Source organism: Pipistrellus kuhlii, unplaced genomic scaffold (genome assembly GCF_014108245.1).
Source record: "Pipistrellus kuhlii isolate mPipKuh1 unplaced genomic scaffold, mPipKuh1.p scaffold_m20_p_7, whole genome shotgun sequence".
In the NCBI taxonomy this organism is placed as follows: domain Eukaryota; kingdom Metazoa; phylum Chordata; class Mammalia; order Chiroptera; family Vespertilionidae; genus Pipistrellus; species Pipistrellus kuhlii.
The window spans coordinates 71663957-71689012 of record NW_023425573.1 but is presented as its reverse complement, the minus strand read 5'-3'; the positions used below and the strand labels follow the sequence as shown (position 1 = coordinate 71689012).

The following is a 25056-nucleotide window of genomic DNA, read 5'->3' as shown; positions in this document are numbered from 1 at the left end:
CTTTCATTGATTGGCTTATTTCACTCAGCTTGAATAACCTTGCAAACAATAAAAACCAAAATGATATTTCAAAAAGAGAAATTAGACTAAATTAATCTCAAAATGAATATTTATAGATTAAAAAAGTTCAGTATCAGTTTACATCTAGTAATTTATGAAATATCTAGTTTTCTGTAACAAAGTTATTCTATAAGAAAAGTCTGAATGAAGAAAAGATTCATTTATTAAATGTAAATCCAAAATTTTTTCTCTCTTGATTTTTCCTTATATGAACCTCAGCAATAATCCATATCCTATCAAATAACACAGAAATATGCAAATTGACTGTATCTCTGCTACACCCACAAGCCACTCCCACCAGCCAATCAGGGGAGATATGCAAATCAACCCAACCAAGATGGCTGTAGCCAGGAAGAGAGCAGGGGGCTTGAGTATCCTCAGCAATGAAGGAAGCCAAGCTTTCTGCCTGCCCTAGTTGGCAGATGCCTCTGCTCAAGGCTACAAAGTTTCAGTTACAGAGATAAATAAATCCCAACAAAACTGGCTGCAGCCACAGAGCGAGCAGGAGGCTTGGCTCCACTCAAGGCTACAAAATTTCAATGATTGAAGACACATAAATCCCAGATATCAGGGACTCAGTTTGGTTGCCAGGGGGCGTGACTAGCCTGCAAACTATGACAGGCCTCTCACACAGGCTGCCCATTACCCCAAGAAAACCCTCACCCTGATCTGGGACACCTTTCAGGGCAAACCAGCCAGCCCCCACCCATGTACTAGGCCTCTATCCTAAATAATCCTAAATAATAAAAGAGTAATATACAGATTGACAACACACAAGATGGCTATCCCCATGTGGTTAAAGATCCTGCCCCCATGTGGACACAAGAGGGCCACCACAAGATGGCCAGCAGGGGAGGGCAGTTGGAAGGGACCTGGCCTTCAAGGAAGGGCATTGAGAGAGACCAGGTCTGTAAGGGAGGGAAGTTAGGAGCAAACAGGCTGGCAGGGGAGCAGTTAGACATAAATCAGGCTGTCATGAAGTGGTTAGAGGTTATTAGGCTGGCAGGCAGAAGAATTAGGGATAATCAGGAAGGCAGACAGGTGAGCAGTTGTGTGCCAGCAGTCCTGGATTGTGAGAGGGATGTCTGACTGCCCGTTTAGGCCCGATTCAGGTAGGATCAGGCCTAAAGGGGCAGTCACACATCCCTCAAAGGATCCCAGATTGGAGAGGGTACCAGCTGGGCTAAGGGACACATACCGCCGTGCACGAATTTTATGCAGTGGGCCTCTAGTTTTATTTTAAAAAACATAGAATAAAACATCAATTTTCATTGACTACTAATATCACTAAGTATTATTAGAATCCATGAGATTCCAAAATTTCACATGCAATTACTTATTTCATTTATAGTAGAAAGTAAAATATTTTAACTCTATAAATGGAATTAAATACAGTAGGACACCAATAATGTATCAAGTCAATAATATGTTAAGGTTCCCATGTCTATTTCTTTATTGAAGCAGTTTAACATATATTTGCTGTTACCTGCATAAATTATCATCCAGTAGAAAAGATGATAAGCTGGTTTCAACTTCTATATATATGCATTCCAATGATTTTTATTATTTTCAGCTTATTTTATAATTTATTTTATATTTTTACATTTGAAACGTACACAAAAATTAAGACAAGGGCATAATAATCTCTCATAGACCCATCACCCACTTCAAAAATTATCAAAAATACACCATCTTTTATTTCATCAACCCTCCCATACTTTATCATTAAATTATTTTAAAATAAGTCTCAAATATCATATTATTTCACCTGTAAATTCATCATTCATTTTTAATATATATCTTTAAATAGCAATAAGACAATTATCACACTTACCAAAATTAATAAATATTCAATTATATAGTCCAATATTCAATCAATACTTAATTTCCCTTGTTCTCAACAAATTTCTTTTTTCTTTTACATTAAATTATTTATTTTTATTTTATTTTTAAATTAATTTATTTTTTTATCTTTATTGTTGAAAGTATTATACAGCTTTTCCTTTTCCCATATTAACCACTTCCAGCCCATTGCTGTCCCCCCCACATCCAGGCCCTCACCACCCTATTTTCTATGTCCATGGTTTATGAATATGAGCATACAAGTTCATTGGGTGATCTCTTTCCACCCACCTTCCCCTGCTTTCCCTCTGAGTTTCAACAGTATGTTCATACTTCTCTTTATTTGGGTCTATTTTTCATCATTAGTTTATTTGGTTCATTAGATTTCACATATGAGTGAGATCATGTGATAATTATCTTTATCTGACTGGATTATTATGCTCAGCATAATACTCTCCAGAGCCACCTATGCTGTTGTAAATGGTAAGAGTTCTTTCTTTTTTTATTGCCACACTAGAAGTCCGATACATGACGATTCGTGCAAGAATGGGCCTTCCTTCTTTTCCCTGCTGCTGGCACTGCCTTTCCAATCAGGCCCAGAGCTACCTCTTTCCTCTCCAGCCCCACCTTTCTAAGCTGCCTAGAGGCCCTGAGTGGCTTGGGCAGTGCAGAGCACTCGTGTCAGTGCAAGCGTGGTGATTACCCAAGCATCCTGTCCTGCCCCAGGCAGCTCAGTGCCTGTGTATGCAAATTAAATGGCCATCTTTGTTTGGTTAATTTGAATATTCACTCCTAATTGGCTGGTGGGCATTGTGACAGTACAATCAATTTGCATCTTTCTCATTTACTAGTGTAGATAGTATTCCATTGTGTAAATGTACCATAGTTTCTTAATTCACTCATCTGCTGATAGGCACTTAGGCTGTTTCCAAGTCTTAGCTATTATAAATTGTGCTGCTATTAAAATAAGGGTATATATACACCACAAGAGGAGACTCCATCTATGAAGGGAACAATGACATTCAAGATCCAAAAGCGTCAGGAAAATTCAAATATCTCATGTAGGGGGCCTCTGTAGAATGTCCAGCCCAGGAGATATGAGAGCATGCACCACTGGGTCCCACAAAACATCTACCCTGTTTCCCTGAAAATAAGACAGTGTCTTATATTAATTTTTTCTCCCAAAGTTGTGCTAGGTCTTATTTTCAGGGGATGTCTTATCTTTCCATGCCCTAGGTCTTATTTTCTAAGGATGTCTTATTTTCGGGGAAACACTATATTACATAAGACCAACCCAAAAATCTGGGTGGCATAGCACTTTAATATAATATATAGAAACAATTACAAAGGAACAGGTAAAATGGGGAGACAAAGCAACAATCCCCAAAAAGAGAGAGGAGGAATCACCAGAAAAGAAACTAAATGAAATGAAGGCAAATAATTTGTCAGATAAAGAATTCAGAATAATGGTTAAAAGGATGCTCAAATGTCTGGGTCAGAAATACAGACAATTCATTGAAAATTATAAGGAGCTCAATGAAAATTCATCAACATGAGTAAAATTCAAGTGAAAATGAAGAATAATATAGGTGTAATAAAGAACACAATGGAAGGTATCAACAGTAGACTCAAAGCTGAATACTAAATCAGTGAGTTAGAGAACAAGGTAGAAAAACACAAGCAGAGATGGAACTGAAAAAAATTAAAATTCAGGAGGATAGTCTAAGGGAGCTTTGGGACAACATGAAATGAAACAACATCCACATAATAGGGATGCCAGAAGGAGAGGAAGTGAGCAAGTAATAGAAAACTTGTTTGAAAAAATAATGATAGAAAATGTTCCTGACTTTGGTAAGAAAAAAATCACAGAAGTCTAAGAAGCACAGAGTCTCAATCAAGATGAACCCAAAAAGACAATACCAAGACACATCATAATTAAACTGGCAAAGGTAAAAGACAAAGAAATAATTTTAAAGGCTGCAAAGGGAGAGATAGAGTTACCTACAAGGGATCTCCCATTAGACTATCAACTGATTTCTCAGCAGAAGCACATTAATCCAGAAGGGAATGAAACAAAGTATACAAATCAAGGGACTGAATCCAAGCATACTCTATCCAATAAGTATACCATTCAAAATTGAAGGGGAAATCAGGAGCTTCACAGACCAAAAAAAAAGGTAATGGAGTTTATTACCACCAAACCAACAATGCAAGAAATGTTAAATGGACTGTTTTGTTTTAAATTTTTTAAATTACAGTTTTATTTTTTAAAATGCAGTTTCTCTCTTTAATTTTTTAAATTTTTTTGGTATATCTTGTACTTGTACAGGGAAGCAACAAACTAAAGATTTTAGAGTTTTTTTTAAATAGATTGCTTGAATTCTTCTCTATTTAGCTCCAATTTTTTTACTTGTCTTTCAAATTTCAACCACAATAGTCTCAAACTGTGATTCTTCCTGTCTTCTTGAAGCAGGGATTCCACTGCACCTTTCTTGGGCACCATATCCATTGCACTGTGGTCTCAAAACTGTTACCAATGAGAAGTCATATCAATGCTCATATTTTGTATTAAGTTTATTTCTCCATTTATTTTTTAATTCTCCTGATGTCCAACATCTGGAAGTAGATTTTTAATATTTTTATACAGTTTTATATTACATCAAAGAGGCTAGCCTGATAACATTTATTCCATCTTGTCCAAAGATAGAAATTTGAAAATTCTGTCATTATGTAATTGGGAATCCTTTATCAAGTACCAAGTATATAACAATTTAAATGGATTACAGTATTTCTTCCACTAGGAATTTAAAATTACACATACAAAATTTACTACAGTTAATAAAAATTGATTACAGAAATCTAAATACAACCTGATTTCAAAACACAGTAGTTCCAAAACCATTTTTTAAACTATTTTTACTTAATTTAAGGACAGAGATACTATATGTTATTTTAGAAAAAGAATCTAAATTACAAATAATTGAATTTTGAAATATATTTAAAGAAAGCATGAAAGAAGCATTCTATATTTTCAAATAAATCAAAGTCTAAATATTAACACTTCCCAAATTTGAAAATGACATTATCATGGCTTTGGCTGCCCTTTATACTACATAATAAACCTTTAAAAAACCTAATTGTTGAAAGCATTACATATGTCCCTCCCCCTACCCCATATTGACCTCTTCTAGCCTACTCCTCTCCCTGCCCCAGGCCTTCACCACCCTACTGTCTGTGTCCATGGGTTATGCATACAAGTTCTTTGGTTGACCTATTCCTATACCCCTTCCCCCTTCTTTCCTGGTACAATTACAAAATGGAATACTAAACAGCTGTAAAAATGTAAAATAAAAATAAATTATATCAATTTAAGCATACAAGAAATGTAAATTATACTCACTCTACTACAAGCACCAGTTGTGGTCTCACAGACTGTGAGGATGGAAATGTTCTGAGGTCGGTTTAACCATCTGACCACCGTCTTGGTATTGCTTACCCATTTAACCATTGTGATATAATATTCTCTAGTTGGAAACAAAATTAAAATTTACATTTAGAGCCAGAGAGCTTGTATAGTACCAATAATGTACATCGTTATATGTAACAATAAATTAAACACTATAGATATAAGAATATCACATCATAAGAACTTCTATTTATGTATATAAACATATATTTCAAATATTAAGATATATAAATACAAACACATGTCTATATATGTATATATCTACATGTGTGCAAACAAACACACATACATTGTATATATAATATATATAATATATATTATATATGTATATATATTCGCATCTACAAATATACAGAAAATTTGAGAATAAAATTAAAAGTGAATGTTTTTCCAGAAAGAAAATCCTTGAAAAGATAAAAAGAATAAAACTACTAGAAATTTATAAATAACTAGAGGCCCGGTGCACTAATTCATTCAGAGGTGGGGTCCAGCTGGTCTGGCCCCAATCAGGGCAGATCAGGGCTGGGCCTGCCAGGAGGAGGAGATGGTGGGAGGTTGTCAAATTAAGGTAGTGGGTGCTTATTGCAGGTGGGGCTGGCTGTGGGGAGGGGTGTAGATAATGGGCCAGCCAGCCCTGCCCCCAAATGGGGTGAGGGGATAATTGGGGGCCAGCAGCCTGGGGAGGGGCCAAGGGTGGTGGGCTGGCCCTTCCCCTGATCAGAGGCGGGGGGTTGATTTGGAATGGAGCTAGCTGGGGGAAGGGGCTGGGGTCCGATCAGGGTGGTGGGTGCCCTTTGGGGTGGGGCTGGCTGGGGGAGGGGCTGCAGGCCTATCATGGTGGGGTGGACTAATCAGGGGTGGGACTGGCTGGGGAAAGGTTGGGGGACATTTGGCCAGCCAGCCTCACCCTTGATGAGGGTAGAAAGTCCAATTAGGGGCAGGCCAATAGGGGGGAGGGATGGAAGAAGGGGCAGCGGGAAGTTGGATGGCTAGTCCCACCCCCTGATCTGGTTGGTTCGCTGGCCACAGTGGGCGTCATAGTGACCAATCATTCTGGTCTTTATGGCATTATGGTCATTGGCTTTATATATATAGAGATTCTATCCTCTCCTAATTAGTAATAATCTATGTACAAACTAAGTATACTTTTGATAAGCTAGGTTCTATTTTATTTCTTTAAAATATAATCAATAATAAATTTAAAAGAAAAGCTTATTCTTGACAATTACTTTTTATGTATAGCCTCCATGTTATTTAACTCTATGCAGAACTATGAATGGTTTGTTTTAGTGTTTGTCAGCTATGGGCAAAGGGCCAGTCTCAGTGTTATTCATAGAATTGTCTACAATATTTTTTCACTCGTATTTATTTAAAACTGAAGGAGAAGAGTGGGCTATAGAATACTAATTTGGGAGGCCTATGATGTCCTCAGGCTAGTTGTAGATTGGAAGTTTATGTTTGTTTTTTATATTTTTTTCACTGTAGATTCTGTTTGGAAATTTACATATATATGACACAATTCCCAAGCCAAACAGAAGAAAATGCAATTACCAAATTGATCCTATTAATAACAACAACATGAAAAGCAACAGCTTTCCAACCAATGTGCCCAGTTTCAGAATAGATGAGATACTTTAGCAATGGCTTGAAAAGTGCCATCTGTGAGTATGATCTTCAAATTAATCCACCTGGTTTTAATGTGACGTGGGGGAAAAATCACCCGTGAGAGAAAAGCCTTGTGAGACAAATCACCTGTCCTTATACACATCTGGGTTAGACATTCAGCTACATGAATCTTAGACTTCTAACATTACTGAGTACCTACTGCTTCCTCTAGCACACCTGTTAGCCCATCACAGTGAAGATGTCAGTAGTAGGGCAAGCATAACTTATCATACAGCGAAGCCTGCCGTATTTTTTCAACACTCTCATCAACACATTAGTCAGCTTTCACAACCCAGCTGAGTCCCACTTGAAAATTGCCCAGAAACCCAATCCAATCATTGTGGCAAGTTCCCCAAACATGGTTAACAAGGCAAGGCAACTTCAAACCAAGTATGCAACTGGTTTAGGATTAATCTTTGCCCAAATCAGCGAGTGTTGCCTTTCTTTAAATAATTATGTCCTGTTTATTTTTACTTTGTTTTGTTTAAAGTGATTTACTAGTATTTTGCGTACATTATTATACCTGGCACTGTGAATACTAAAACAGGGAAAATAGAAGTATTAAACTTTAAAAGATTTATCTAGAATATTTAACATGGAGAAAATGATGGTGAGTACTATAATCAATCAGGAGAGAAAATACTGAATTCTGACAATATATATTTATGATTAATTGGCATAAATGGTCTTTAAATTAAAGAAAAAAAAATGATATAATTATTGTAAACAGTTTACCAAAGACCACAGAATCAAGATCACATTTATGGAAAATATATAAATAAAACTGGTTTTCAGAATATATGATAAAATACATAAAGGTTTGTAAAATAAATAACATCAGCAACAAAAAAATTAAATATTCATCTTGAGTGTTTTCCCTTTTAAAGTAGCCCTCAAGTTTATGGAGTGACAGGGCAAAATAACATTCAACATCACTGGTATAGGCTGAGAACAATGGGTCACAAAGTGGAATAAGTAAAAAAATTTCTAATTAGTACAATAATATCACAGAGTAAGGAGAAACCAAAACCAAACCACTACCTCTACTCTTCAGCCTACAGATTTCTGAACATAAACAATAATCACTTTCCCCCCAAAGAAGTGACAACACATAGTCTTTGGAAAAATCTGTATGATTCATTATCATAAAAGTGATCTATAAGCATTTAATTATTTAAAATCCACACCTGTAAATTCCAATAAAAATATTAAATGCTTGCAATACCTTAAGCTCATAGTGTAACAGTTTACAAAATGTTTTTTCTTCCTCAGGTGAGATGAATTGTCTAGCTTCCACTGGGCCTGAAGATATTCAAAAAGGGTCATTCTCTTAGTTCTTACCAGGTTATATTCTGAAGCATCAGCTCAGGCCATAACTCAAATAAAGGTAAGAGTCTCTCTTGGCTGGCATGGCTCAGTGGTTGACTATTGACCTATGAACCAGGAAGTCATGGTTTGACTCCTGGTCACGCTTTGACACTAGGGGATGTGCAGGAGGCAGCTGATCAATGACTCTCATCATTGATGTTTCTATTTCTCTCTCTCTTTTCCTCTCTGAAATCAATATATTTTTAAAAAGTAAGAGTCTGGACAGAATTAGTATTAAAGAAAAGTTTCATTCAAGATCTAAATTTGTTTGACAAAGGTTCTTTAGCTGATTCACTAATATATGTTTTTAAATAATGGGAGTACAAGGAAAGGAATTGGGAAGATAAATTATGCCTTTCTCCCATAAACTTATTATTTTCTTTTCTTTTTAGAACATATGAATGAATTGAAATTTATTTTACGTTCTTTGACATTGGAGCATAAGTATCTGGTTGAAGAATTCTATCCAATGATAAGACTAGTGTGGGGACTTTTTTCTATTATAATTATAAACATTAGTTATTGTAACTAATTAAACCAAACAAACCAGAAGACCAAAACAAATGGCCTCTTACCTTCAAATTAAAAACAAATCTTGCTCTTTGGGTGGGGATTAGAGGATACAATTTATAAGGTAGCTCAAGTCATGAGAACATCTTTCTATACTCATCTTATTAATCATCCTCTCTATATAAGTACATATAAATTTAATTATTATCATCATAAATTAAATTTCACATAAGAAATTTAACTATAGTAGAAAAAAAGCATCACAAAAGGGAAAAATTATAATTACACTGACTAATAGAATAAGGTGCATTTATTGATTGGTATTTGACAAATCATGTGAAAATAAAATAAAAATATAGTAGGTGCTTAGATTGCATGCCAAAAAGAGTAAATATATAAATGATTATGAAGTGAATTAATTATTTAGATATTCTGTTATTGTAAGCTTAAGCAGCATCTCAAATGATATTGGTAGCTATGAACACAATACAAACTCCAGTAAAAAGAGTGGGCATTTGATGGCCTTAGTGGGGCATAGGAAAAGTATATTACTAATAAATTATGTTATGCATGTTTATCCTTTGACAATAACTTGGTATTGCTTGGGACTTATAGAATACTGCCACTAATAAATATGGCAATATTGTTACTAGTACAAGTATAAAAAATAATATATTTAAAAATATGTAAAGAATTTGAGTTAGCTTATAAAAATTTAAGACTAACATGATAAAGGGAATACAAAAGACAGGTAAGGAAAATAAGTTACAGAGGGAAGCAAGTTTTACCACAGGTAAATCTCATGTTCAAAATACACTGATGCAAACAGTGAAAACACGATCAGTTCACAATCCACGTAAGAAAAATACGTCAGGTTTTCACGAGGATACAAATACTACTCAGATAAATCATAGATGTACTAGTGTATATATAGAGAAAGAAAAACTGAACACACACACACACACACACACACACACACACACACACACACAGGAAACAACAGAGAGACGAGAAAGAAACAAAAACAGAGAAAGAACACTTCTCACATTGCTCCAGAAAAATCACTGTGCTCTCGTGGACATCTCCAATACATCCCTAAAGTAATAACAATGATACATTTCTTAAGGTAAGTACTATCCTTAAGTTATTTGTGTCCAATATTCTCCATTTGCCAGATCTATTCTCCAACGTTTCCCCTCACCATTTCCAGAAGCTGGACCCCACAATGAAGCTGCCTTGACAGCAGGAGTCCTCTGAGGGAACTCAGAGCTTGAGCAGAGCGCTGGGGTATGTAGGACCCACTCAATCAGGCACGACTTGGCCATGACTGGACTTTCTACCTGTGGACAGGTCCTACTAGATGGTCCATTTGTTCTTGAGCTACAGCCTCTTCAGGCTTCACCAGTGAGCCTGCCCCTCACTCCTGAAGTCCTGGGGTGGGAATAGCTTTCTGTTGTTGCAGACTGGTTGTTGATTTCTCATCCTTTGTGAGTTTCCCTTTAATCTTGTCCATATCTTTCATAGTCCTTTAATTAATTATGCTTCATTACCTTTCTTTTTTTTTCTTTTTTTTTATTTTTTTAAAATATATTTTATTGATTTTGTACAGAGAGGAAGGAAGAGAGACAGAGAGCCAGAAACATCGATGAGAGAGAGTCATCGATCAGCTGCCTCTTGCACACCCCCTACTGGGGACGTGCCTGCAACCAAGGTACATGCCCTTGCCTGGAATCAAACCCAGGACCTTTCAGTCCGCAGGCCGACGCTCTATCCACTGAGCCAAATCGGTCCCGGCTCATTACCTTTCTTGAGGGTGTTACCTTTTTAATTACTAGGACCCTGATCAATAAATTATGAACGATGATTTGCTCTTTTAGATGTCAAGTATTTAACTAGGGAAGGTTTCAGGAATTTTACCTATGGGTACAGGGCTAAGATTAAATACTAGAGATATTGATAACCCTAAAACAAAATCAAGAAAACTGAGAGTTTCGTTTCCATTTAATGTGCATCTAAATGATTGCAGCTTTTTTTTTACTCACACCATTGATATCTTTTAATATTTGTGTATCTTTGGGTCCATTCAAGTAATATGCAGCCTCACAGTGTCTAAATGCATATGTCATAAATTACATTGATTCCCTCCCCCTCTCATCCCCCCATGAATTGGACTAAAGCTTTCACCAAGAACAAATGGGTAAGAAACTACATTTTTGTTAAACTGGAGCATGAGAAAATACCAGTTTTGAAGTAAATGTCTATCTTGAGTTTTGCAACAAGAAGAGTAAATCATACACTTTGGTGCATTTCAGATGCCACCGTTGGCACTTACATAAGACCAAGAGGCATAAAAAGCAAAACCGTTATGTACATTTGTAGATGAGGTTATTACATGCCTCTCTCCAAATTATAGACCAACATCTTGGCTAAACCAAATAAATATCTGAATTATATTTAAATTCTTTTTCTTCACAGGATTTTTCTCACTTCACAGGATTATCCCATTTCAAAAAAATGGGATACAGCATTTTTTTTTTTTTTTTTGTACTGTCCTTCCAATCGCTAAGGATATGTGATTTCTCCTTACAGGGGGTGACTAATTTTATCACATTGTACCTCACACGTTAAATAGATGTACACTTCATTAATACTCCAAAAAATGACAATTTTCTGACTTTATGAATATTTGTGTTTGATGATAATCTGCGGTAGCCTATAACTCATTGTGTTGCTGGTGGAATTAAGGCTCTTCTGTGGAGTCATAAGAAAAGCATTTCGGGAACGATGCATAGGAGATGAGTTGTAGTAGTAATACTTATTGGAGCAAAAATAAAGAACTGACCCCAGGTGCCTGTTGTCCTATCCATGTCCAGATGCAGAGCCCCCTGGGAGACTGGAAGCCAGTCTTGCTGCAGGGGAAGGCCATTCTCTGGGGCTTCAAGCCCACACTTGTCCTCACCAAGCCCAGAAGGACCAGTGTCCAGAAGTTCTGTGCCACTGGCCCTGCATGGACAGAGCATCCAAAGCTCTCGTAGGATCAGTTCATTTCATGACAAAGCTCTCATAGTCCAGCTCAGTCTCTGTCCTGTCCAGCCAGCTAGTCTCTGTTCCTGCTGCACTCCAGCTGGCACTGGCTGCCGCACCAGACGCATGCTCACAGGGGTGCACTGGAGCCCCACATGGCTGCCCAGAGAGTGCGGAAAGGAAAGGAACCGGGAATGTGTGCTACTGACCAGGAGGGGACTTTGCTAAGCTTTGATCATATTATCTCCAGCCTGGGAAAGAGCAGATTTTCTTTCAAACTAATCAATGTGTTTCTTGTCTCTTTGCAGCCTTGTGCTGGGCCCTCACCCCATTATCCAATCTCTTTTCTAGACCTTCCAGTTGCTATGCCCTCATCTAGTCTGATCCTTTTCCCAGGCTATCCTCCTCCCCTTTATGGTCACTGTCCCGGCTCCCACTCACTGCACATGCCTCAGAGTAGAAGGACCTCCCCTCTGCCATCTTGCCTTCCACTGCACCTGCCTCAGCAGAGGAATTTCCCCTGTTGTTAGCTCTCCCCACCTAAATAAAGTCCAGTGAAGTGGACAGGTAAGTCCCCCGGGGAGACTGGAAGCCTCCTTCCACTGGGATGGGGAGGGGATATGTAGGGATGTTAATCCCCTTGGCAGGAATTCAGCTATGGCCTGGTTGTCTGAAGCTGTGCATTCCAGATTTAGTCTTAAGTATAATTTAGACTCAATCAGGCCCAGGAAGTCTAGCTCCCTTCTCTTTGTTAACTGCTAGCTGGACACACTAACATTTAGAAACTCTTTCAAGTAACAAATTCAAAGTCAGGAACCACTATCATCTATTAGAAAGGAACTAGGATATTTTTTAATTGACCTCTATTTCAAAAACTTAAAAACAAACAAAACAAAACAACCCTGCCTGGCTAGCATGGCTCAGTGGTTGAGTGTTGACCTATGAACCGAAAGGTCACAGGTCAATTCCTGGTCAGAGCATATGCCTGAGTTGCAGGCTCAATCTTCATTGTGGTGCAGGCAAGAGTCAGCTGTTCAATGATTCTCTCTCATCATTGATATTTCTACCTCTCTCTACCTCTGTCCCTCTCAGAAATTAATAAAAAACATATTTTTTTTTAAACCTGATGAGCATCTATATAAATAAAAGCCCAGTGACCATTATGGCAGAATGACCAGAACAACCGGAACCACCGGTGGCTATGATGCACTGCGGCAGTCAACCAGCCTGATCCTGTCCCCATTGCCCCCCCACTTCCTGTGGCCCCTTTCCCTGACCAGCCCCACCCTGATTGGGTCTTCTACCTGCTTGTAACAGACACAGGGAGCGCATGACTGTGCTGTCAGCACCCCTTTTGCGGGGAGATGCCCACCAGGTATACAGAAGGCACTCAGCGAGAAGTCTGCACGGGTTGTGTTCACACCTTCATGTTGTCTCCCCCACCACCACCATGCCAAAGGCAGCCTGATGCAGGACCCGTGCTGACCACCCACACGGAGAAACTGCGTGTGATCAACATCATGTCCCACAGATGCCTGCATCTGCCTCAGGAGGAAGACGCTACAGACCCGGAGCGGGAAGATGGGGACTGAGATAGAAGGTCTGGGAAAAGCAGGGCCGCACATGGCCATGTTCTGCACTTGCTGCCTGACCCTGCTCCTCCGCCCTCCGTGTGCAAAGGGCCTGCATTGCCACCTTTGGATGGAGGCCTATGAGTTGAGTGAACAACTGTGGCTGTGCCTGTGTCTGCACTCAGCCTCCTGCCCTAGTGGATAAGCAGGAGATATATTTAGGTGTCAGAATCTGAAACCTCTTTATCAGGAATAATGCAAATACTGCAAGACCCACACGTGTTTGTAAACAGGACTCTGTCCTGCTGTGTGTGAATCCAGATGAAAGGCCTGCTCTCTGCCGCGGAGCAGCAAAGGCTGCTCCTCTCTCAAAGGCACACGACCTTGAGAGGTTTAAAAGGAGAAGGAAATAAAAATAAAACAAAATAGCAACAAGCTCTGAAGCCGCTGTGGATGTTGTCAAATCCTCTGCATGGTGGGGATGTCAGAGCGCATATCCCCGAGCCTGGGACTCAGGCGGCCAAGCTGCTGACACCTGCCAGGTCACCTAGCACTGGCCTCATCTACAGCCACTTTCAACCTCCCGCCAGCTCCTGGAGGCGTGGGCTCATGGATGTTAAAGCAACCCTGGGCTTTTTGATAAGAGAGAACCCATAACACCCCTTCAGGAACATGTTTTTAACTGTTCTGAGATCACGCTCCCAGCCTTGGCTACTCTCAGATAGGCCTCGGTGATTCCACTCGCCTGATGCAAAGACTGACTGGGTTTCACAGAGCCCGAACCCGGAGCATCCACCTCCTTTCAAAAGGAAGGTCACCCTGGCTGCAGGTCCTTGCTCTTCATTGCTTTGAATACTTCTTGCCACACCCTTCTCTACCCAGCAAAGGTCTTTAGAATTGAAGGCAGGTAAAGAGCTTCATAGACAAGGAAAAGCTAAAGGAGTTCATCACCCCAATTGCTGGCGGGCAGCCAAGAGCCCATGTGCTCTCCCCTCAGTTGGCCTGGCTCAATCAGCCCCAGCAGCTGGACCCCACCCATACATGAATTAGGGCACCGGGCCTCTACTTATAAATAACTGTATCAATTTCAAAGAGGGTAGTCAAACCCAGAGACAGGTAGAGTGAATTTCCTAAGGTCACAAAAATAAATGGTGGTAGAGATGTGATTCAAACACTCCAGTTTAGTACCCTTTCCTGAAAAATTCAGAGCATCAAACAAATGAAAGAAAATGATGTGATTAAGGATCACATAAAATCTCAAAAGTTTTTATAATTGTTTCATTTGTGACTAAATCTTTCATGAGCCCAGAAGTAGAAGTTTGGATCTGGTTTGGTTAACCCTACTGCATTCTCCATGTCAGTTCAGATGGCCTTTTAAGGTCTTCCATCATAATCTAGATGCAACGTTCTGTAACTTGATGAAACTGGCTTCACCTCTTTTCTAACTCTTTTGCTAACTAATCCTGAGGGTCTAACTCAACCTTTTTTTTTTTTTTCCTTAAATCTCTGCGTCTTAGCTTTTCCACTACTAAAAGGAGCAGGTTATATAGTAGGTAGTAAATGAGAACCCTTCCATAGTTTTTTATTATCTTTCAAATAGGAACATTTTCCACACACAGCAGCTTGCACTTTCTGGGAAAATCCTCAACTCTGATAAAAAATTTTCTAAATATGTCAATGTGACAACATTTGAGAGGAATGTATTTTCGAATCAGGTTGATTGATAGTCGAAGTCATGAAAATAACCCTGAAGCTTAGCCCATATCATTCAAAATAGTGTGAAACTATTTCCCTTAAATGGCTGCCTATCTCATCCCATCTTTAGGGCTGCTTTAAATTTTCAAAAAGCTACAGGATTTTCAAGAATCACTCTCCAAGTTGAGTCTACTCTGAATTTCAAAATCCACATGGGTATTTGATTAGTTGTTTCTCAACTGGAGATTTTGCTGCTCCATAAAATGTTTCTTTTCTCCCCACTTAAACTTCTTAAGAGGGCTTTTTATGTAGAATATATAAAAATAAAACCTCATTAAATTTCTCTGCCAGGAAAAGGATGCTAGAAAATCATTGGTAAGCTGTAGAGAGAAAGTTGAAAAGACTGCACAAATTTTAGGGATATTATACACTTTTAAAGAGGAAAAAAAATGGAGTTACTATTTTCAGGAGGAAAAATCAGTAGAAAAATTATCCTTTGTTCCCATCACTCTGTCACATTTGCAAAAGGCCTAATTTTCAATATCAGTATATTTAATCATTTTGAGATGCTAATCACCTTGAACTTTTAAAGGCTTCCTGCGAATAAGATACTCAGAATGACCTCATTCCTTCACTAATAGAGGCAACCTCAACCTTACTTTCAAGTGGACTTGTTGAGCTGATCACATCACTTTAAATTACAACAAAATGGTGATTGCTGTTGAACTATCTATTCTCTGGTAAAAGTGAAATTGAAATTGCATACCTTGATTTAAAGATGTCGGGTGGCATGAGTTCCAAAGTATGAGTTGGTCCATATAGGTTAACAACATATAATTTGATTGTTGGGTTCACTTGACCTGCCTTTGAGAAAATGAAAGTTGTAAGGCAAATACATTAAGTATTAGACTGTATAAAGGAAGAAGGCAAATGCATTTGACTCTTATAATTTTGTGTTAGAATTGGGGGGAAAGTTTAATTTCACTGAAGTAGAAATGATTTTAAATTCAACCACTTGATTGCTTTCAATTGTTTTTTGAATATTGCTGCTTCTCAAACCATTTTAGTCAGAGAATTAAAGGTGATAGACAATCATGATGACTTTATTCATTAGCTAGTGCTACTATGTTCTTTTCCTAGAATGACACCAGAGGGCTTGCTTTATTAAAACTAGTAGCTCAAGCAGCTACTCATGTTATAGGATATAATGTGTAATGATGAAAAGCGCTTGGCTAGTTAAAAAATAACAATAATAAAACAAGACAGAAAAATATACCAATGCAGGTGCCACATGCTTAAAATTGCACAATACCAAATTCTATTTCATGCATTAATCATCCTAGGTTTCCTTTGGCATTTATGAGTGTTAGATGGGGTATAAGTGGCCCTTAGGATGTGGGCCATGAGCAGACTGCCCTCACTCAGTACCTGGCATGCAGAGCAGAAAGACAGTAAGAATATGTCATTTGAGTTTCATAATAAAAATTGTATTAGATCATAACCAATTGTAAAGCAGTTACTATGTTTCTTGTCAATAATATGTTAAACATTACATGAATTATCTCATTAAATATTCCCACTATAGAACTAAGATTATAATTATAACATTTTCCAGATGAAAAAGGAGATGCTCAGCAAACTGTGCAGGGTGAGGTGCCCATTGAGTGAAGGGAACCATATTCAAACCCAGAGTACTCTTAACAATTGTAGTTTTGCTTTAATTCATTTAGGCAATGGCCATCGCAGTTTTCTAAATAGACTGTGACATTTCAGGGAGTAGATATGGGATCTTTCTCCAACAAATCTCAAGCATATTGAATGAAATGAAATTTATGTGAGTAAATGATTAACAGAATCAGTTGACTGCTGTGACTCAATTTATTTACTCCAAGTCTATACAGAAAAGTGACTAGCACATCTGTGGGAGTGTTCCAAACATAGGCTCGTGCTTTAAGAGAGGAGTATAGGAGCTATACAGAGCAGGACAAGGAATTTAAACTGAGCTGAATTCAAAGACCTGACAAAAGTCTAAAGAGAACAATAAAATGGCCTTAAAGATGACAAAGAAATATTCATGCTCACGGACTTGGCAGCTACAAAATCCAGAGTTAAATCAGGGTCAGAAACGATTGAATACATTCTACCAATAGTTAGCAATAGCTCAAGAACTCTTCTGTTAGGTTCGTAATAATATGAGTATGGAGGGAAGGGAAGAAAGGTGAGCAAGTACAGTCAGTAAGAGGATTTGTAGGGCAGTGAAAACACTCTGCATGATACCATGGAGAGGGATACATGTCATTATACACTTCTCTGAAGCCATAGAATGTATACCCTATTTCCCTGAAAATAAGACAGTGTCTTATATTAATTTTTGCTCCCAAAGATGCGCTAGGTCTTATTTTCAGGGGAAGTCTTATTTTTCCATGAAGAAGAATACAGTACACATTTATTGTTAAATGAAAGTAAAGGAAATTTATTACCTGTATACAGTACGGTAGTGCGGTAGTTGTCAACACAAACCAGACAAACTGTGAATTCTACGGTATCAAGAATTTACTCATTTATTCAATGACAATCATGTCATCATCTTCTGGAACATCATCATAACAATCCAATTCCTGAATTTCTTGTGTCTCCATTTCTTTCAGAATCAGTGGACCAAATCTCTCATGTTTAGCCTGGGGGGGTGCTTATTTTCGGGGGGATGCCTTATATTTCACTCAGAAGGAAACCTGTTAAGTAGGTCTTGTTTTCGGAGGATGTCTTATTTTCGGGAAACACGGTAGTGCCAAAACTGAACCATAAAACTATGGATACTGGGTCATTATCATGTGTCCGTGATGCTTTGTCAATGATACAAAATGCACAATTCTGGTGGGGGATGTTGATGATGGGACAGGCCATAAATGTATGGAACAGAAGGTATATGGCAAGTAATTTCCATCTCCTCAATTATGTTGACAACCTTAAACTGCTCTAAAAAACTAAAGTCTATAAAGAAAAATGATTGGCACATCTGTGGGAGTGTTTCAAACACAGGTCAAAAGTTTGGAGTCAAAGAAACAAGTCAGAAAGGCTGTCACTACAGAAGTGCTGTGACTGTGAGGAAACATTCTGGAAATAATTCCTTGAGTAAAGGGCTTTCTGGAAGATAAGCTGTGAGCCTGCCTCACACAGAACGATTTTGTAAAGCTTTTCATCATTCTAAAGCCCTCCGGAGTCTGGGAATATTTGTCTCCAGCAATGTAGTGTTCGACCACACCTAGGAGCTCTCTTTCACATCACTTCTACTTTCATTAAATTGCCATTTTCCACCTAACAATATTGGCCTTATCCATATATTTTTAGTCTAACTAGTTCTCTAACTTATGTGTTAAAACTTTGAGCTGGGACACAGCATTTAGTGGTGCCATTCAAACTGTTGTTCTTTAATCAAGAGTATCAATCAGCATTCCCTGGAACCTTAGAATAACAAGTTTATGGGCTATATTCAAAGCCAGAATCAGAATCTCAGGGTGCGGGCCTAAGAATCCATGTTCATCAAGATCCAGATTACTATAATCACTGTGCAAATATTTTAAAAATACTGATAGATAAATATCAATACATAAACACCAGGGTTTTGTCAAAATTTGCATACTGATTATAGTTATGGCAATTCAGTGATTATCAGAGGTTAACCTGCTTTTAATCACCCAGCAAACATCAAGGCCCCCCTCCATCATTTTTAACTCCTGATTGGAGATAACAAATTTACATTTCTAAAAATTCCCGAAAGGATGCTGACACCATTGGCAAAAGAACCACATTTTGAGAACTGTTTTAGCTTTATCTGTGAGTCAGAGAATTTTGGGTTCAAATTTTGCTGCATATAAAACATGGACAGGATGTTAACAATCCTGAAGTATTATTTTTTTTTATTAAAAAAAAATAAGACAATTCTCTGTCCTGGCTGGCGACTCAGTTGGTTGGAGCTTCCTCCCATATACCTAAAGCTTGTGGGTACAATTTCTCTTAAGAGCACATACCTAGGTTTTGGGTGCGTACAGGAGGCAACTGATAGATGTTTCTATCTTCCTCTAAAGTCAATAAATATACCGTTTGGTGAGGATTAAAAAAAAATAATAATGAGAGAGAGACAGCACTCTGAACATAATCTGTCACAAGGTAGAAGTTTTGACCCAAAGTAGGCTTTCTTTCTGTAGATAAAAGTATCTCATAGTTTGTTATATGGACTGACAAAAAATGATTTATAAAAGTACCTAAATATATAAAGTAATGAATTAAAAATGATAGTTATTATTAAACTGACCTCTCTAGTTAGTGAAAAATTGTGTTTATGTTTTTTTTTCAATAAATTGATTAAAGAAAAAAGGAAGTTGAATTAAATTTGATCTTTCTGTGAGTTCTTATCAATGTTACATAATTTTATGATGTGACACCTTAATTTTGTCAAAAACATGTATGGTCATTACCACCTCTTAAGGCCACAGCACTGTAAGTTTTCACTTGAACAGAATCACAAATATCCCAAGTAGCTTCTACATGAAAACAAATTAACAGCCGCATACACATGTGGCCAATTTTATATAAAAACCAAACATCAGGCTGTTTCCAAAATTCAGCTGTTCAGCATTTTATAATCTTAATTAGATTCTTATCTTTTCTTGGAGTTTTGAAATTAAGTGCACATTGAGAGTTCATCTGCACCTTTGGATATTTGAATTGTCTCAATAGTTTGGAGATTAGAGGAGTTCATCTATGTGCTTTAACAGTCACATTTGCCACAAAAACTGCAACTCCACAGACTTCTTCCTCTATGATTCTGAAATAAAGCCTCAATAATAATTAACCTTATTTTACTGGCAACTAAATTGCCATTAAACCAGATAATGTTTTAATTAAGAACATTAACCTGAGGTTACTGAGATAGAACTGTGCATCTCTTTTGTGCTGAATTGCTAATGAAGGATATTTTATGAGTTCTGCACCATGCTGAATTAAGTAAAATACAAATATATTTGTTTAGTGTAAGTATTTCATTAGTAAATCTTACTACATTTGGGTATTTTATGCACTCATTTTAATGAAGTTTAATTTGAAACACAATTTAGTGTGAACTCTATGCATTAGTTCAATGTCTAAAATACCATTTTCGGAAGTTTATTAAATAAGTAAGAGCAAATCAAAATACATGTGTTAGTGAAAAAAAGCATACCTTTTTTTAAAACCCAGAGTAGAAAATAATGAGACCTTGAAAATTCAAGTAATACACCCAACATGACAGTGAAAGTTAGTATGAAAACAAAGACCAAAACCCAGACCTAGTCTCTTTGAGTCCTATGGTCTTAAATACTTAGGCAGGGATTTCCACTGGCAACCCCCTAAGAACTTGGGATTCTTTCTCTCAGCTTTGGCCATTGAAACACCTGTTTTTCATTTTAATACTCCTAAATGGTGGTCACTAACACACACTCAGGACCTTCATCATGTATTGCATCCATCATGTTGCCTGACATACAACATGCATTACATACAGACATATATTAGTATATGTTTATATGTGGCAAGTGTGAGGCTTTCTAAGAATGATAGTAATACAGGGTAGAACTAAAGTAGGTTTATAGTTGTTTGTATGGAAAATACTACAATAATTAATAAATAATAATAAAAAATAAACCATGTTTCCCAGACTCACAACTGTAAACCTACTCTGGCTCATCCCAGTGCAGAGCTAAGTCACTAACAGTAAGTGGAGCAAGCACAGCTCCACATATATTTGTTAGCTTGACCGGGAGACATTTTCATTCCTTGTACAACTTCTGTGATATGCTAACCTTTAGTAGCTTTATGGAGAGGGACAGAATCGATAAATGTGAGTTATTTCCCTGCTCTTAAAATAACTGTGACTTTCATACAAGGATTTGGCCTTTTAGAATCAAAGATTGTTTATTTGTAAAAAAAAAAAAAAAAAAAAAAAAAAAAAAAAAAAAGAGGCAATTGTGAGGAGGACGAAAGAGGAAAACAAAGAAAAGTCTCTGAAAACATAAAGCATGCTATTAGGACACATGCTTCATACAATTATAAGTAAATAGTACTATTACTTCATGCTTAGCTTAACTATTAAAAATATTTAAAAACTAATTAAATATCAACTTACTAAAGTGTCTAGGTTTGTCGATCAGGATCTGTTTAATTACTGCTGACATACTTAAATGTCCTGAGATGCTTTTATTTGTTCCTTTGTTTGCCTCAGTCTTGTTAAAATTATGAGGACTGAGAATATCCAAGCTCTAGCACCAAAGTCTTAAGAAGGAAACTTGAAGATGCAGCTACTGTGTATGGCTCTTCACTGTGAATCCTAAAATCCTCACCATTTGGGGGAAATGAGTTACAAAAAGCTGACCCATCCCGGGGCTGATTTTATTCTTTGTTCAGTGCACATGCTGGACAGTTCTGTGTGAAGATCTTACTTATTGACCTAAGCATTACACAATGTTCCACCAGTCCTTCAATTTGTCAGAATTATCTGATAACCTTTCATTACAATATGTAAATCCAATGGTGTGAGGATTAATAATGTATTGAGAAGTCTTTTCTGTTTTTCTCTGGAAAAAGTCAAGTGCAATGTGCTGGGCAGGCACAAACTGGCAACCATAAAACATGGCTGAATCTGTAACTGAAGAAATTGTAAGTACTTTTATTGGAATAGAATAAAAGTCTCTGTGAATACGTTTATTTTGGTGCTGGTCAAATGGCTATTTTCTCCTGAAGAACACTGAGTATGTGGGACTTCCAATGTATGTCCAGAGTAGACCCTACAAATAGTATTTCAGAATCCTGGGATCTGATTCCTCTCCTCCCTGCTGTCCCCCTTAGGCATCCGTTATTTAATGCCACACCCTGTGGAAGGAAGTCGGGTTGGAGAAAAACAGTACAGAACCTCATGGAGGAAACTCTCTGTTTATCCCCGACTCTCCATAAAGCCTTTTATTTTTCCCCCCACTTTGAAAAACTTAAGTCTAGCAGATGATAGAAAATAAGGACAATCACCCCAACAGGGACCATACCTTCACTGCAGGTGTAAAATAATATGTGTGATAAGTAATTTGTCCAGCACTCTGCCCAGTTAATGTAATATGCAAATTGAAAAATATAAAATCTATCATGCTAGGAAATACAAAAATACAACTCACTAAAAATGGCCTCCAGGTGAAACTAGCAGCCATGTCTTATTCTAATGAAGAGCTAAAATGTGTAAAGTGAATTTTTAAAAGTTTGCTATGAGGTATCTTTACTTGATTGATGCATAGAGGGCTTCACTTAGGAGCCTTTCCCTTTCTCACATAAGATGGGGAAAGTAAACTTTCCAAAGGAGACCTTAAGTAATTAAACATGAAATATACTGGAAAACCAACACACTCCAGGTGTTTTTGCAACCTGCTCTAGAAGCCTCACCTAACATTTGAAAATGGTTTCACCATCTGCACAGGTTTTCCGTCTTTGCCTGACTCAATAAAACAATTTTATCCTCGCTGCGCCTGGCCATGGCTCTACCCCAGTGTTTTATAAAGTATGTTCCAGAGTTTGCTCTGCCAAAACAGTACTGAAGTTAATGCTAATAAATCCTTTATGCTTAGTCTATTCTTTATTGGTGATTCTTTATGTTTCTGCAGATTCTTTATGCTTAGTCTACTTTTTATAGGAGATTTATAATACGCATTAAAATATAGTACATTAAGTGCTCTAAGAAATCATCTTGAGAGAAGCTAGATTTTTTGTCAACTAAGAATTTCCAGTGTATTTGAGGAGGGCACTTTTCCCTCCTTTATAACATCTATTGACAACTCACAGAATATACCTTGGAGAAAGACCCCTTATATCTTCTCATCATCTTTGAAGTGAGAGATGAGGGAAGGCAAGCATTAGAGCATCAAAGGGAAACAAATGCAACAAGGTCAAAGTTCCCACTGCACAACATCTTGATCTCCTCCTACACAAGCAGTGTGGAGACTACTGAAAGCTCTAAAATGATGCTTCCTTTTTTCTCCAAAGACAACTTGTTCATGAACCAAGAATACCATCAGTGAAGTCACTGGTGCAGATCAAGGGGCAACACACAAGCGCTGCCACGTGACTTACCTTAGGATACGGATACTGCTTCCCTTTGGGATACAATGCTCCAGTATACCGAGGAATAACCATGTTAGGCACCAGTGAATCATTTATCATCAGGAAGGCAAGCCTTTCTCCATCTGGTGACCACCAGTGGGCGATGTGAGAATGCAGAAGTTCTTCTAGAATAAATGAGTGTTATTTGAAACCCACTGTAGAGATGTGGGCTCAGTGACCCACAAACATCTGTCCTTGAAAGCTCCATTGTCGATGCACATTTTCTACATTTGTGATGGACTTCATCAACTTCATAAAGCATTCTCTATTTATGTGTTACCCCTTTGATCTCAGGAAAAGCAGATGCAAAGAAAGGAAGGAAGATGGGTTGTCATGGGTTGCCAACAATTGAATGGAGACAATGAAAGTACTGCCATGGTGAAAAGAAAGTAGACGTTTGCAAATACTAAAATCTTGGACTGCTGGCTCCTAATCAGTCACCTGCCTGCTAGCCAGGTCACTCCCAACTGCCCCTTCCCTGCCAGCCTGCCCCCCTCTGCTGGCCTGGTTGCTCCCAACCTTCCCCCCCCCCCCCCTTGCTGGCTTGGTTGCCCCACACAGCCTGCTTGTTCAGTCATTTGGTCATCTCTCACTAACCCCCCTGCTGGCTTGTTCATAGGCAGCCATCTTTGTGAGGGTGTGATGGTCAATTTGCTTCTTTATTATATAGGATAAGAAATAAAAATATAAGGTATTTTTTTGTGTGTGTGGCTCCAGATTCACTATCTACTTTTATATGCCTGCTTTCTGGCACAGAAAATTAACCTGTATGAAGCACATCAAGGGGATTCTCATGCCCTGTAGAATATGGCCATTAGGGTTCTTTAGCAATAGCTCAGGGGAGCATAAAGTCACAGTATTTACTCCTTTAACTCTGTCTTGATATGTCACCTTAAGCTTGCTGTGTGTTTTAAATGATCTCTCTCCTCTTGTCAATGCAGTCACCTCTCCACAATTTTCTGCTTTTGTATTTGGTAATGGTTCATCTCTATAGTCATAGACTGCTGCTAGTTTAAATTGTAGCTCTGTCCTTTATATTTCCCCTACACATTCACTTTGTAAATGGTCTCTTTGTACATAAATCCTCTTCAAATTATTGAATGTGCCACCTCTTTTCTCCTGGGACCCTGACTGATACAGTAATTAATAGCAGCAGAAGACTCAGGAAAGAGATCTTCAAAATTAGATTTTGAGATTAGGTTGGAGATATATCCACCTCTATAACTATATGTACTATCTTGATTTAATAATTACCTTTCCAGGAAGAATTGTAGCATACATAATCCATAGTAAGGAATGGAAGCATGAGTAATCAATTGTCACTGATAATGATGTGAAATGAAGTGCAAATAGGGAGGAAAGGTATTGAGAGGACAAAAGGATGTGACTTAGTTGCTACGGCAGTGGCAACTGTAAAGATTATAAAGTTTACCTAGTTCTTATGACATCTGACAGCTGTTACATAGGGAAAAACATAAACTAAATCCATGACTGCAAGATTTGGAATACACAAAAGGTCACCATGACATATTTGAAGGAGTCCCTCTCTTTTGTAGTTGCAGGGCAGATATGGTTGAGGTCCACCAGATCATATTAATGTTGCCAGTGAAAATGGATTCTTTTTTAATGTTTTGAGAAAACAATTTCAAAGGAATGCATGGAGGATGTTTACCAGTAAACATA

General features: G+C 37.8%; 1 protein-coding gene across 3 annotated transcripts in view; it reads right to left on the bottom strand.

The window, feature by feature from the left end:
• Positions 1–25056, bottom strand: part of DPP10 (dipeptidyl peptidase like 10) — a 1279923-nt gene that overhangs the window by 66764 nt on the left and 1188103 nt on the right. For all 3 annotated transcript variants that reach the window (XM_036421268.2, XM_036421267.2, XM_045575259.1), the window contains exons 9-11: positions 23344–23498; positions 15968–16065; positions 5303–5426 (exon numbers count right to left, since the gene is read on the bottom strand). In XM_036421268.2, coding sequence (XP_036277161.1) covers positions 5303–5426; positions 15968–16065; positions 23344–23498 — 377 coding nt within the window. The remainder of the gene's footprint in view (positions 1–5302; positions 5427–15967; positions 16066–23343; positions 23499–25056) is intronic.